Source organism: Arachis ipaensis, chromosome B9, assembly GCF_059453495.1.
Source record: "Arachis ipaensis isolate K30076 ecotype BB chromosome B9, ASM5945349v1, whole genome shotgun sequence".
Classification (NCBI taxonomy): Eukaryota; Viridiplantae; Streptophyta; class Magnoliopsida; order Fabales; family Fabaceae; genus Arachis; species Arachis ipaensis.
Genome location: NC_142444.1, coordinates 57,251,288 through 57,264,425, shown reverse-complemented (window position 1 = coordinate 57,264,425; position 13,138 = coordinate 57,251,288). Strand labels below are relative to the sequence as shown.

The window sequence follows — 13,138 nt, the reverse complement described above, 5'->3', positions numbered from 1 at the left end:
TGCGTGGAAAGGGTGAGTGTGCGCACACACGATACGGTGCGCACACACAAAGCCTAAAACAAAGGGAGATGTGCATGCACAAGGCATGCAAGCGCTGCCAACAGGGGGCATACAGGTTGGTGTGCGTATGCACAAGACGCAAAATTTACCGATTGTACGCATGCTCAAGTGGGTGCGCATGCACATGCCCTGTTTTTCCAAAAATATTTCTTCAAAATCTAAGGTACCAAGCCTTAGCTCAACCAAAATTCAACCCCCCAACATTTAAAACTTCACAAAATCATGATCCATACCAAAATCAACCTACTAAATTCAAAATCAAATTAATCCTAAGCTAGCTAAGAGAAGCAAAATGCAATAAAACAAGACTATAAAGAAAGAGAAATGGCAAGAAAGATGTTACCATGGTGGGGTGTCTCCCACCTAGCACTTTGGTTTATAGTCCTTAAGTTGGACTTGTTGAGGAGACTCTTGTTAGGGTGGCTTGTGTTTCCACTCCTCCTTAAATCTCCATCCAAGCTTGCACTTCATAGGTCCTCCGGGATCCCATATTCTATGTATCCGCTCTCCTTCTTGTTGATCTTTATGCTTCAAGTCGGATGGACAAGCTCTCAAATGACCCGTGAAGCAACCCAACATTCTCCGAAGATCACTCCATTGTGCCTTGCATCCCACTTGAACTCCAAGTCTTGAATTGGTTTTCTTAAAGAACCTTGAATTCACTTGGCAACCAACATCCTTTCCTCCACCATGCACTAACCCAAGAAGGACCTTGAGTTGGTAGTCCGTCTCCAAGATAACATATTGATGGGGGCCAATAAAGTTCATAGCCAAAATTGCCACCCACTCAATGCGCTCTTGGTTGTCAACTCCTTCTTCACCAACTTCTTCCTCCTCTTTCCCATCACTTAAGTCATAACAGAGAGGTTGTGAGAAGTCTACCTCCATGTCTCTCTCAAACTCAATGGGAAGAGGCTCACTAAGATCATTAATGGAGAAACTTGGTGCGTGAAATTTAAACTCGCATAATTTAACCAGCAAGTGCACCAGGTCATCCAAGTAATACCTCAGGTGAGTGAGGGTTGATCACACGAGGATTGTTGGACTGAGCAAGCAGTGGTTATCATGTAGATCTTAGTTAGGCGAATAGAAAGTTGATTGGTTGTTGTTGAATGCACATGAAATAAATAAGAAAGCAATAAAGAAATAGGAGATAAACAATAGTGAGATCAGTTAAGGCTTTGGAGATGCTTTATCTTTCCGGATCAACTTTTCTTACTGTCTATTCCAACAATAGATGATTCATTCCATGGCAAGCTGTAAGTGATTAACGCTACGTCAATGGTCATTAATCTCCTCTGATCCACATCAAATGCCACATAAATGGTCATTCGATCTAAACGAGGGTGAAGTTCTAGCAATTCAATCTCTGGTGATCCTACTCAAAATGGCACAAATAAAGTCAGATCTTTTGGATCGGAAAATGAAGCATTATGATTCTAGCTTATACCACAAAGGCCCTAATCACCCCAGAACTCAACTGAACAAATATTCCCATGTCCCCAACGAGATTGTGGATTAGCCATCTAAGAAATGTCACCTCAAGCTTGTAGTTCAATGCTATCCCTTCCGAGACTCGCAAGAACTCATGTAGAACAATGGGTCATACTTTTGTTCCACCCCAAATTCATAAAGATGAAGAATGATAATGCATCTTAGAATGGAATCAAACATATATTGAACTAGAAACAGTAATATTTTTAATCCATGAGAATCAGCAGAGCTCCTAACCCTAACCTAGCAGGTTTAGTGACTCATGCTTTACAAAAAATGAAAGTAATAGAAGAAGAGGAGGCAAAAGATGATAAACATGGGTGATTTTCTCCTATATATACTAATCTACTAATGAAAGAGTACAGAAATATGATAGACAAGACTAAAGGTGCAAAAATCCACTCCTAGGCCCACTTTGATGAGTATTTTGGGCTGAGCTTGGCATCTGGCTTGAGGAATGGGCATTGAATGCCCATTAGGGGGTGTCCATGCTGCCTTGTACTCCCTTGGTGGCATTGAACGCCAGGTTTGGGCGTTCAACGCTGGGCTTGCTCCCTTTGGGGCATTGAACGCCAGAAAGGGGGGTCTATGGGCAGTCTTCTTCAACGAAAAGTGTAAACTATTATATATTTTTGAAAAGTCCTGGAAGTTAGCTTTCCAATGCTGTTGAGAGCACGTTATTTGGACTTCTGTAGCTCAAGAAATGCTCATGAATGCATGGAGGTCAGGATCTGACAGCATCTACACTCTATTCTTTGCCTCTAAATCAGATTTTGCCAATACTTGCCAATTTCAGCAGGAAATTACCTGAAATTATAACAAAAACACCAAAACTCAAAGTAGAATCCAAAAAGTAAATTTTTCATTAAAACCTATTAAAATTAACTAAAACTCAATGAAATGTACTGAAAACACTAAGAAAACAATGCCAAAAAGCGTATAAAATATCCACTCATCAGTGGCTAGGGAGAGATGTTCACACTGTCATCAGAGGCATTTTCTTCTTCTAGACCTTCTTTTCTATTCTCAGTAATAGGAACTTCATTCTCTGTCTTTCCCACTACTCTTCCACTTCTCAAGCTAATGGCTTTGCACTCTTCTTTTGGGTTAGAAATTGTGTCTCTGGGGAGAACATTTGTGGATTTCACTGTTCTTTGAGCAAGTTAGCCCATTTGTATCTCTAAATTTTTCATTGAGGCTTCTTGGTTCTTTAAACTAAGGCTTGTTCTTTCCATGAATTTTTCTAGGGCTATTTCATGGTTGGATAGTCTCTGGGAGTCTACTGGGTTGGAATGTGGAGGGTGTGGCTATTGGTGGTTTACTGAATGATTATTTGGGTTTTGGTGGTGATTGTTAAAGGCATTCTACTGGTTGTGTTAAAGGTGCTCTGTTGGGAATTGAAGTGAGTGGACTAAGGGGTGCTATTGAATTGATTAGGCCTTTGGTTTTGATTTCTCCACCAAAAATTTAGGTGGTTTCTCCATCCGGGGTTATAAGTCTTAGAGAAGGGGTCATTCTGGGGTGGTTTTTGAGGATTGTCCATTTAATTCACTTGCTCCAATGAGGTTTGTCCATACTCTATCCCGTCACCCTGAGAAAATCTATTACTAACACCATAAAAGTTTTCTTGAGAGCTTACTGCCGACACTTGCATTCTTCCTAGGTGTTGAGTAATTTCATTGATTTGTTGAGATGTTGCAATGACCTGTTGGGACATAACTTTATTCTGAGCCAAGATAGTATCCAAAACATCTAACTCCATGACTCCTTTCCTTGCTGATCTTTCAGAGGAGTAAAAATATTTATTATTGGCCACCATTTTCAATCAATTCTTGCGCTTCCTCAGTAGTTTTCTTCATATATAAAGATCCTTCAGCTGAAATGTCCAGTGCCATCCGTGAGGAGGGAGTGATGCCATCATAAAATATCTGAAGCTGGACCCAGTCAGCAAACATATTATCAAGACATTTTTTGAGCATCTCCTTAAACCTCTCCAAGCTTCATATAGTGATTCTTCTTCTTGCTGTCTGAAAGTTTAAACATCGGTTCTGAGCTTAGTAAGCCTCTAAGGTGGGAATAATTTGTTTAGAAACTTTGTGACTAAGTCATCCCATGTGGCTATGCTCTCCTTGCATTGATTCTCTTTCCACTATTTAGCCTGGTCCCTTATAGAAAAAGGGAAGAGCAATAGACGGTATAGTTCAGATGAGACGCCATTCATCTTGACAGTGTCACATATTTGCAAGAAATTTAAGATGAATAGATTAAGATCTTCCTGCGAGCTTCCACTGAACTAGAAATTTTGTTGAACCAATGTGATAAGTTGTGGCTTTAATTCAAAATTATTGGCTCAAATAGTGGGTGTAATGATGCTACTTCCACAACTATCTGGGTTAGGGTTTATGTAAGACCCGAGAGTCCTCCTAGGTGGAGGGACATTGACATTATTCTCTGCCATGTCTTGTTCAGAAAATTCTTCTTCAACCTCTTCTTTAATCTCTTCTTCAACTCTTTAGTTTCTAGCTTGTTTTCTTTGCTGTCAAAGAGTCCTTTTGATCTCAGGATCGTATTGAAGCAGCTCTTTATCCCTGTTATTTTGCATAGACAAAGACAATAAGAAAATCAAATTGGAATTTCCTTCACGAAGTGAAGAGAATTCCCAAAAGGGGGAATAAAACAAAAAATAGTAAATGAGCAAAAAAAAAGTATAATCTAGGAAATCAATTGCTCAGTAGTTTGTTAACCACAATTAATCCCCGGCAACGGCGCCAAAAACTTGATGCAAATTTTATAATCCACAAAACATCGGCAAGTGCACCAGGTCAAATCAAGTAATACCTCAGGTGAATGAGGGTCGATCGCACGAGGATTGATGAGTTAAGCAAGCAAAATCAACCAATTATTCTAGTTAGACAACCAAATTGGGGTTTTAAAGGCTTTCAAATAGAAAACAGTAAGTAAACGAAGCAAACAGAGAGGCAAACAGTGAGTATAAAGTAACGTATAATTGAGAAAGTTAAGGTTTCAGAGATGTTAGTCATCCGAATTAACACTTTTCACTTTCTATTCTAATCATGCAACTATTCTTTTATGGCAAATCATTAGTAATTAAACCCCAATCCCTTGGTGATTCAATTTCTCTTTAACCTAATTAAATGCTAATCCCTTAGTCACTTAATCAAGAAAAGAGTTGAAGAACGTCCACTAATTTATAAGGCCACACAATTCATAAGAGTTTAACCTAGTTGATTTTATGTCACTTATCAATCCAGTTTCAAAACTTAAGAATTATGAGAATCGATTTTCAAGCTTAATTCAATTAATCAATTTTCTAAGAGATTAAGAAAATTCAAGTCAGAGAAGAATTATTTTCCAACATATTCAAGCCCTTTGAGATGAAGAACAAAAATCATTTTTTAAAGAGGTAGGAATCACTTGCATTAATTAGAAATAGAAAAGTTATTGCATTAATCCATAAAACTAACAAAGCTCCTAACCTTAACCGAGGAGAATTAGAATCTCATGCTTGTTCTTGAAATCCTTAAGAAAATAAAACTCAAAAGTGCCGAAGAAGGAAGAGGTCAGGACCCTCTTCCCTTTTATACTAACCTTAATTGTAAATTCAAATTCAAATTAAAAGAAAATCACAACTAAAACAGAATCAAATCTATTTTCTAATTATTCTCCACTGAGAAGATATCTTCCTTGATTGCTTGTGATCTTTAATAAGGGTCAACATTAATGAGCTTGTGAATGATTCTTCAAAGGTTGAGAATTTGAAGAACAGAAAGTCTTAAATTGAGGTTCTGGAAGAGGCAGCAAGGTTTATGTTGTACGCGGCATGTTCCAAGTTATACGTGACATGAAGAATTGGAACTGGAATGTCTTCTATGGGCTCACATACAACGTTAATTAGGCCACATTGTACGTGAGCCAATTTTCTCAATGATGGGCCATTTTTCCCTTTCACGTTATACGTAGGAAATTTCATGTTATACGCATGTGTGCTTACACACACCTTGCCAAAATCTCCTATGTTGTGCGTGCGCACGCATGAGTGCGTACGCACATCTCCTACGTAGTACGTGAAATTGCCTACGTACTACATGAATTGATTAATGTTTGTCATTTGTGCATACACATACTTCCTTTTTCTTCCTTCACGTAGTAGCCATATTGGTTCACATATAACACCCAGGCTCCTTTTTCTTTCTAGGAGCTTTTTGTTTCTTTATTGCTTCTGTTTCCAATATCCTTCTGTTCCAGGGAGCCTTCTATTTCCACTTTTCATTATGTTTCTTTGTATTTTTTTCTGAAACTTCCTGTAATCAATTAAATTTAACTAATCAAAGTAATATTCATTCTAACCTCAAATTTATTAATTATTTAACAGGAATTCTTAATAAACCACTTGAAAACAAGAGGGAAAATACTAAAGATGCGCACACATCAGAGAAGTGTTATGAATTCTCTAAATTAAACAAGAAAATAATCCTTGAAGAAAAAAAGTAGCAAAAAAAATAAAAATAAAAAGCAAGACCCAAGGCTCTGAGCATCAATAGCTAGAAAGGTTAAGTGTGATCAAAAGCTCAAAAGAGTTATTTTCTTAGCTATATGCTTGTGGTGTGAATGTGTCAAGGAATTCTTGAGACAGAGCAATTAGAGTCAAAGCCAAGTGCAAATAAAGAGCATTCCAAAGGCTCTGAGCACCATTGACTGGAAAATTTCAAAAGAAAAATCAAAACTCAAAGAATTTCCTAATTAAGTGCTTGTGGTGTTTTTGTGTCAAGTAAAACTTGAGACAAAATATTTAGAGTCACGGCTAGGCTTAAGATGCAAAGCACCAAAGAAAATAAAAAAAAAAGAGAATGATGTGTTCAAGGATAAATCAGAGGTTTAAAAGAAGAGAATTCATAATATTATCCGGATTCTAGTTCCAAAGGACATTAACATTCCTGAGCTTCAAGGGATAGTGAGATACCGAAACTATTCAGGATCATAGTGTCATTAACCCCACTCAGAGAATAGACAAAAGTTTAATTGGAAACTTAACTCTTAGGCGAACCCACTTCTCAGATTCATATTATTTTCAGTTGTTTGAGAACAAGCAACAATTCAAGTTTGGTGTTGTGATGCATGAGCATCTTTTCTATATTTTCTTAGTATTTTAGATATAGATTTATTAAGTTTTTATGAGATTTTAGTGTTTTAGGCCTGATTGAATGCTACTTTAACGCGCATTGTGGTTTTATTGATTTCAGAAAAGATTCGGGCGAGTTTCAGAGAGTTCATGCAGAAAAAAAGGAGGAAATTGGATGCTCTCAAGCTGGCGCTAAACACCAGTAGCGTTTAGCACCAGACACCTCGTACTTCGTGCAAGCTTGCTGTCAAGCTGGTGCTAAACACCACGACTCGGTGTTTAGCGCCAGGTGCATCGTAAAATGCACCCAGAACCACACACTAGTGGTGCTAAATGCCAATCTTGGCATTAGCGCCAGGAGGACAGTAACTTCCATAATTCTCTTTGCCTCAACGGCGCTAAACGCCGAAATATCCCATTTTTGGAGTTCAAGAAAGGCTTTGATGGCTTTAGTTTTTAGTATTCATTTATTTTTCTTTTATTATTTAAAAACAAAACACAATCTTTTAGGTTTTTAGTAATTATTATTTTATTTTATTTTCAAATCAATTAGGTTAGATATAAAAGGTGAAAAGATTCATCCCTTCGAGCTCTCTTCTCTTCTCTCTTCCTCATTCTGCAAATGTTAGAACCCTAGTTTTCTTTGAGCCATGAGCAACTAAACCTCCTATGTTAAGGTTAGAAACTCCGTTTGTTTTGATGGATTAATACTATTGTCATTCTACTTTTGATTAATGTACTGATTTAAATTCAATAATCGCTTTCGTTCTTCATCCTAGGAATTAGAGTATATTGGAAGATAACTCTCTTTCTAATTACCCGGACTTAACGTGATACGTGACATATAATCACCTTATCTTTAGACACTTAGGGTTTGTATGACTAATAAACTAGAATTGGACTTAAACCTTTACTTTAAATTAAGTTGCCAAAGAATTGGCAGTTAATTAGGTTAGAGGAGATTAAATCACTAAGGAATTAGGGTTTAATCAATTAAAGTTTGACATGAATTGAATCTTACATGATTAAAATAGTTAGTAAGAATTGTTAATCCAAAAAAGTAAATATCTCCAAAATCTTAACTATTTCTCATATAATTCTCACAATCCATTTACTATTTGCTTTCTTAAATCTTCTGAATTACTATTTAATGAAATTTGAACTCAAAAATGCTCCTTTGTTCTTGTCTGACTAACTAAATCACTCAACTATTGTTGCTTAATCCATTAATCATCGTGGGATCGACCTTCACTCACTTGAGGTATTACTTGGTACGACCCGGTGCACTTGCCAGTAAATTTGTAGTTTTCAAAATCCGCACCACAATTTTAACGAAAACTAAAAATCAACCAGAATTTCAAATCTCAAATCCAGAAATTCAATCAAAATTTCAAGGTCCAGTTTTCGTATCATCAATCACAATTTAAGATATGACAATACAAGCAATTCAACAAATAAAAGATTTAAAAGCATATATGGAATTACCTACGGCAATTGCGATTGATGGTGACAATGTTGATATACGAGCAGTGGATGGTACCATTCCAGGCAACGGTGACAGAAAACTCACAGTCATAAATGGCGCTGAGTATGGTGCCATCACGATGGAGAAGGTGGTGGACACAAATCAAGAACTGGCAAAGGTGAGGGTGACGTCACCACCACCAAAACCACCGCATCTGAACTTGCACACAATGGTCTTGGTCAGTGCCGATGATGTTGCATAGCTAAACAGAAAAGGTGGCATCGAGGATGAAGAAGCAGCAAATCTAACAATAAGTAGTGGCGTTGAGGATGGCGCCTCCACAAAGGGAGAGCAGATGCTCGCGGAGTCCCCAATTAGCGGTGCAGTGACGGTGAAATACAAAGCGGCAACGGTGAAAGGTAGTGGTCTATGCCGTCCCGTTCCCTCAATCGTGGCTAAGCCACGAGCACTCATGGCGGCGGTCTTTTCTTGGGATATTGAAGAGGAGGCTCGAACGATAAAGAAGTAGGTGGGGGTGACAAGGTCTGACACTAGGATGGCCAGAAGAAGTGGCGACTGACATGCGCTGTGGTGGGCTGGTTGCGGGTTGGATGCAATGGTGGCGCTAGTGATTCTCTCGACAGCAGTGAAACTCAAGACAGAGAAGGAAGGAGCCAATGGAAAGGAAAGAGGTGTGGCGTGTGAGGCAAAGGAGTTAGGTCTCTCTAAAGTCTAACATAAAAAGAAGATGAATGTTCCATTGATTTTAGGTCCAACTTTAAATATTGCAGCCCATTTGAACTAATTTTATATTACTGCTTTAAATATATTCTTTTTGTTTTGGATTGATGGATTGATTTTTTATCATTAGGATCGAGGAAGAATTTTAACTTGTTTTTTAGCAGTGAAATAGAAACTGTTATTTTAATATTAATTTTTTTAAATGTAATTTGCATTTATTTTTTCGGATTAATAATTTTTCTTTTCTACAACCTTGAAGGCAAGGTTATTTTTGAAAGAAAAGATAATGTTAGAATTAATATTTGGCCTATAGCTCAATTAAAAAATTATGTTATAAATAAGAATATGATGTAATAATTTAGATATGCATAATGTAATTAGAAACACTGATTCTCCTCTTGGTCTTAATTCTAGGGATATCTATTTTATTATTTCTAATTTCTATCTAGTTCTCTCTATTTCTTGATACATTATCGTATCATTGGATTAGGCCAAATTAATTTTTAGTATTTTAAATCTTCATGTCATCTCTAAATTTTTGCTTTTTGTAAAAATAATTTTGTACCTATATTTAAAAAATTGAAAGCAACAATTTTTACTTATTTTTTTATTTTGTTTAAGTATAAATAAATAAATTCAAAATTATTTTTTTATAAAAAATTAAAAAAATTAAATCCTAAATATTTCCATATCCTATATATAATATTTTAAATAAAATACATTTACATATATTTGGATAAAAAATTATATTACATAATAATATTTTAAATAGAAGTAGTTAATAAGTTTTTAATTTTTAATAAAACAACCTATTCATTCGTCAAATGATAAATAAAATTTAATTATTTATATTTTAAATAAAATTAAATATTAAAAATATTTAAAAAAAAATCATAATACTAAGGTAAAAAATATATATTTTACCTTTCATTATATTACATTTGCTGTAGCGGTCTCTTTTCCTAGTCAGCGAATATCACTAACACTTTTTAATTGCATCAGAATGGTTACATTTCGTGAGAAATTTAAGTAATCATATAAAAGGGAGAAAAAGTAAATCTTATTTAGATTAGAGGAGTGTTAGGCCAATAAATTTTATAATTTGTAGTTATTAGTTAGTTATTATTAGTATTTTTAATGGTATAAAATTATATTTAATAATATAAAATTATTTATTTACTTTTAATTAAATACTGATCAAATTTTAATAAAATTGTTACTCCATAAATTTTTTCTTTAAATATTTTAAATTTGAGCATACGTTCTGTCCCTCCATTGTTTAATTGGAATGACTTGGAAAGTCCCAAAGTCCAGTGCATCCCAGCTAAACCTTGTCAAAGGCGTAAATCAAGGTACCCATGCATGAACCACTCATCTCTCTCCCAAAGGCCATGGCAAGCATTGACATTCACGACGAAAAATGTTTTCTATTTTTTGTTGTATATTTCTTTAGTATCGTATATTTTTTCCTTTTACACACTATTGTTCTGATATTATAAAATATTTTATATAATTATTCATTTATATTATTTTTATATAATTATTTAAATTATTAATATAAAAAAAGTTATTTTTATTAATATAATAATATATGTGTGTAACTTATCTACACTAATAATGTATTAACATTAAATTCTTTTTAATATATATTATAAATATTTTTATATTATTAATATATTAAAAATTAAATTTCCCAAAAAAAAGAAATAAAACAAAAAAAAAAGGTGTAATTATCAATGTTTTTAGAGCACATATTAAATATATTAAATGTGCTGTAAAAGTATAGGAAAATGTCTCATATACATAAAGCTATGTTTTAGAATTTAATATATAAGATAAAAATGAGTTTAAATAATATGGTGAGTTCTATGGTGTGATTGGTCTCTTTGTTATGGTGCCTAAATTACCTAACTTATTTTTTAAAGTAAAAAATAAAATATTTAAAATAAAATGTAAATCATGTAAAATTTATTAAATATTATTTATTTACCCTTTTTAGTAACTTAGGTATAATGTGATGTGATAGGCACCATAGCATTCACCAAATAATATATTTCATTTATGATTATGGTATTGGTTATGGTTATTGTTAATGAAAACTGAAATGCCTGCTGTTTTCTCTCCTTGTCTCTTTGTCCCTGTTTTCCCTTTATAATGCCAAAGAAGGCTCGTATATGCTCATCATCAAAAGAATCAAAGTACTAAACTTTTGCCAACATTTCACTCAAAAAGGGTTAACCATCCTCCAAAATAAACCCATAAGCACTTTGGACAGATAATATTAGTCCAAAGTCCAAAATTCAACAACTTGGCAACATTCAAAGCTGCAATTTTTCCACAGCAAATAAAGGCAAGAAGAACACACTCCTGAACTCTCAAACATTAATCACATGGTATGAGAAACGCAAACAATCACACACAAGAAAAAGACATATACCAGTAACAAGTATCAAACAAAAAACATGATCCCTGCTTGTTTCAGCCAACCCAACACACCATCAAGCTCACGTACTTCCCAACAGTTACAAAACGTTGTAACACGCATATACCAAACACAACTTTGCAATAACAACAATAACACAACGTACCTCACTCTAAGCTGGTCAAGAACACTTTTTTCTCATTCTTTAACCATTTTTGCACCACAGATATTCTCCATAATCATACCTCTAAGGCCACCAACTTTCCCATTCTTCAGAACAAGACCAGGATCGAAATCCATCTACCTCCCCGGGCGGAAACACAAGCCATCACAGAAGATCAAGATTTACTGGGACTTCTCCAATGCAAGATTCTTCCAGAACCATGCTGAGCCAGAGTCATGCTTCTACCTAGCAATATGGTGCAATGGAAGGCTTGAATTCTTTCTTGGTGATCTCATTCAGAATCAACAAGCACCCTGTGATCAGGTTCTGCTTTCCAGAAGAGAGCATGTGTTTGGAACAATGAGTTATGTGTCAAGGGGTGTGTTCTTGGGTTCTAAACATGAGATAGAGATTGAGTGCATCAATAATGAAGGGGTGTTAAGAGTGAAAGTGGACGGTGAAGTTTGCTTGCTTGTGAAGAGGCTTGCATGGAAGTTCAGAGGGAATGAGAAGATCTTCATTGATGGAGTAGAAGTTGAGTTCTATTGGGATGTGCTGCGTTGGGTGGTTAATAATAGCAATGGTGGAAATGGGAATAAACATGGCCATGGTGTGTTTGTGTTTCAAGTTGGTGACGGTGCTGTATGGCCTGAAATGGTGGGTCCAGAGAAAAGGTTGATGAGGAAGAGCTTGCCCGGAAGCACTACGGTGGGGGCACCGTCGGTGCTGCCATCGCTGTCGCCCGCGTCGAGTTCAGGAGTGTTGCAGTGGGCAGAGGAGAGTAGTGATGGAGGGCGGAGCTCATGTTCTTCATCAACAAGGTCTTGTGGTGGTAATGGTAATGGTAATGGTAATGGTGGTGGGTTCTCTTTGTTGCTCTATGCTTGGAGAATAGAATAAAATTTCAAATTTGGAACTTTAGTTGAATGTGAACTGTGATCAATGAGTTTGAACTTCTCATGTATTATTTCAATGAATGAAACAAGTTTCCATGGGATTTTGACCTTGAATGTATTCACATTAGATTGCAGATTCATTTTTATCTTCTTAATCTGTTTCTGTTCCTTGTTATATATGTTGCTTTTGAAAATCTTTTGACATGTTTTAAAGAAATATATTTGGATATGACAGACCAAAATTTCAAACCAACATATGCTAGGAATAAGAGTATCTGGTTTATTCATTTCTTGAACCAAAACAGCATAGTAGAACTTCATGGCTCTGTGTTTTATGGGACAACTTCCAATTTGTATACTTTAGAATATAATGGAATGGAAAAACTCAACTATCTAACACCTGTAATTTTCTTTCCCTCAAAGTTAGATACAACAAAACAAGATAAGAATAAATAGCATCAAATCTTGATCATTCTACCTTTTCCGATGAAATTAAACATATATTCCATATCATATCATTTCATTTCATTCTACTATTCTATTCATCATTAAATATCCAATCATAACCTATGATAACATGTACATTATAATTAATGATAATGAGTTTCATAATAGGGTTCTAGCTATTGCATTCCAACGAGAATATTATACATGATTGATGAATTTTGAGGGGGAGCTAAAATCACAATATTCTTGGGTTTAAGGATTGACTTTGACTCGTGAGAAATCCTAATTTCAAAAGTCACATTCACTAATC

At 35.3% G+C, this 13,138-nt stretch overlaps 1 protein-coding gene across 1 annotated transcript; it reads left to right on the top strand.

Moving 5' to 3' along the window:
* Positions 1–11,231: 11,231 nt before the first annotated feature.
* Positions 11,232–12,385, top strand: LOC107615439 (uncharacterized). Its single transcript, XM_088500012.1, has one exon. The coding sequence runs from the start codon at positions 11,363–11,365 to the stop codon at positions 12,383–12,385; it is 1,023 nt and encodes a 340-aa protein (XP_088356138.1). The 5' UTR covers positions 11,232–11,362.
* The last annotated feature ends 753 nt before the right edge of the window (positions 12,386–13,138 follow it).

Coding starts and splice junctions, on each gene's coding strand:
- LOC107615439 (XM_088500012.1), top strand. CDS start 11,363: ATGATCCCTGCTTGTTTCAGCCAACCCAACACACCATCAAGCTCACGT.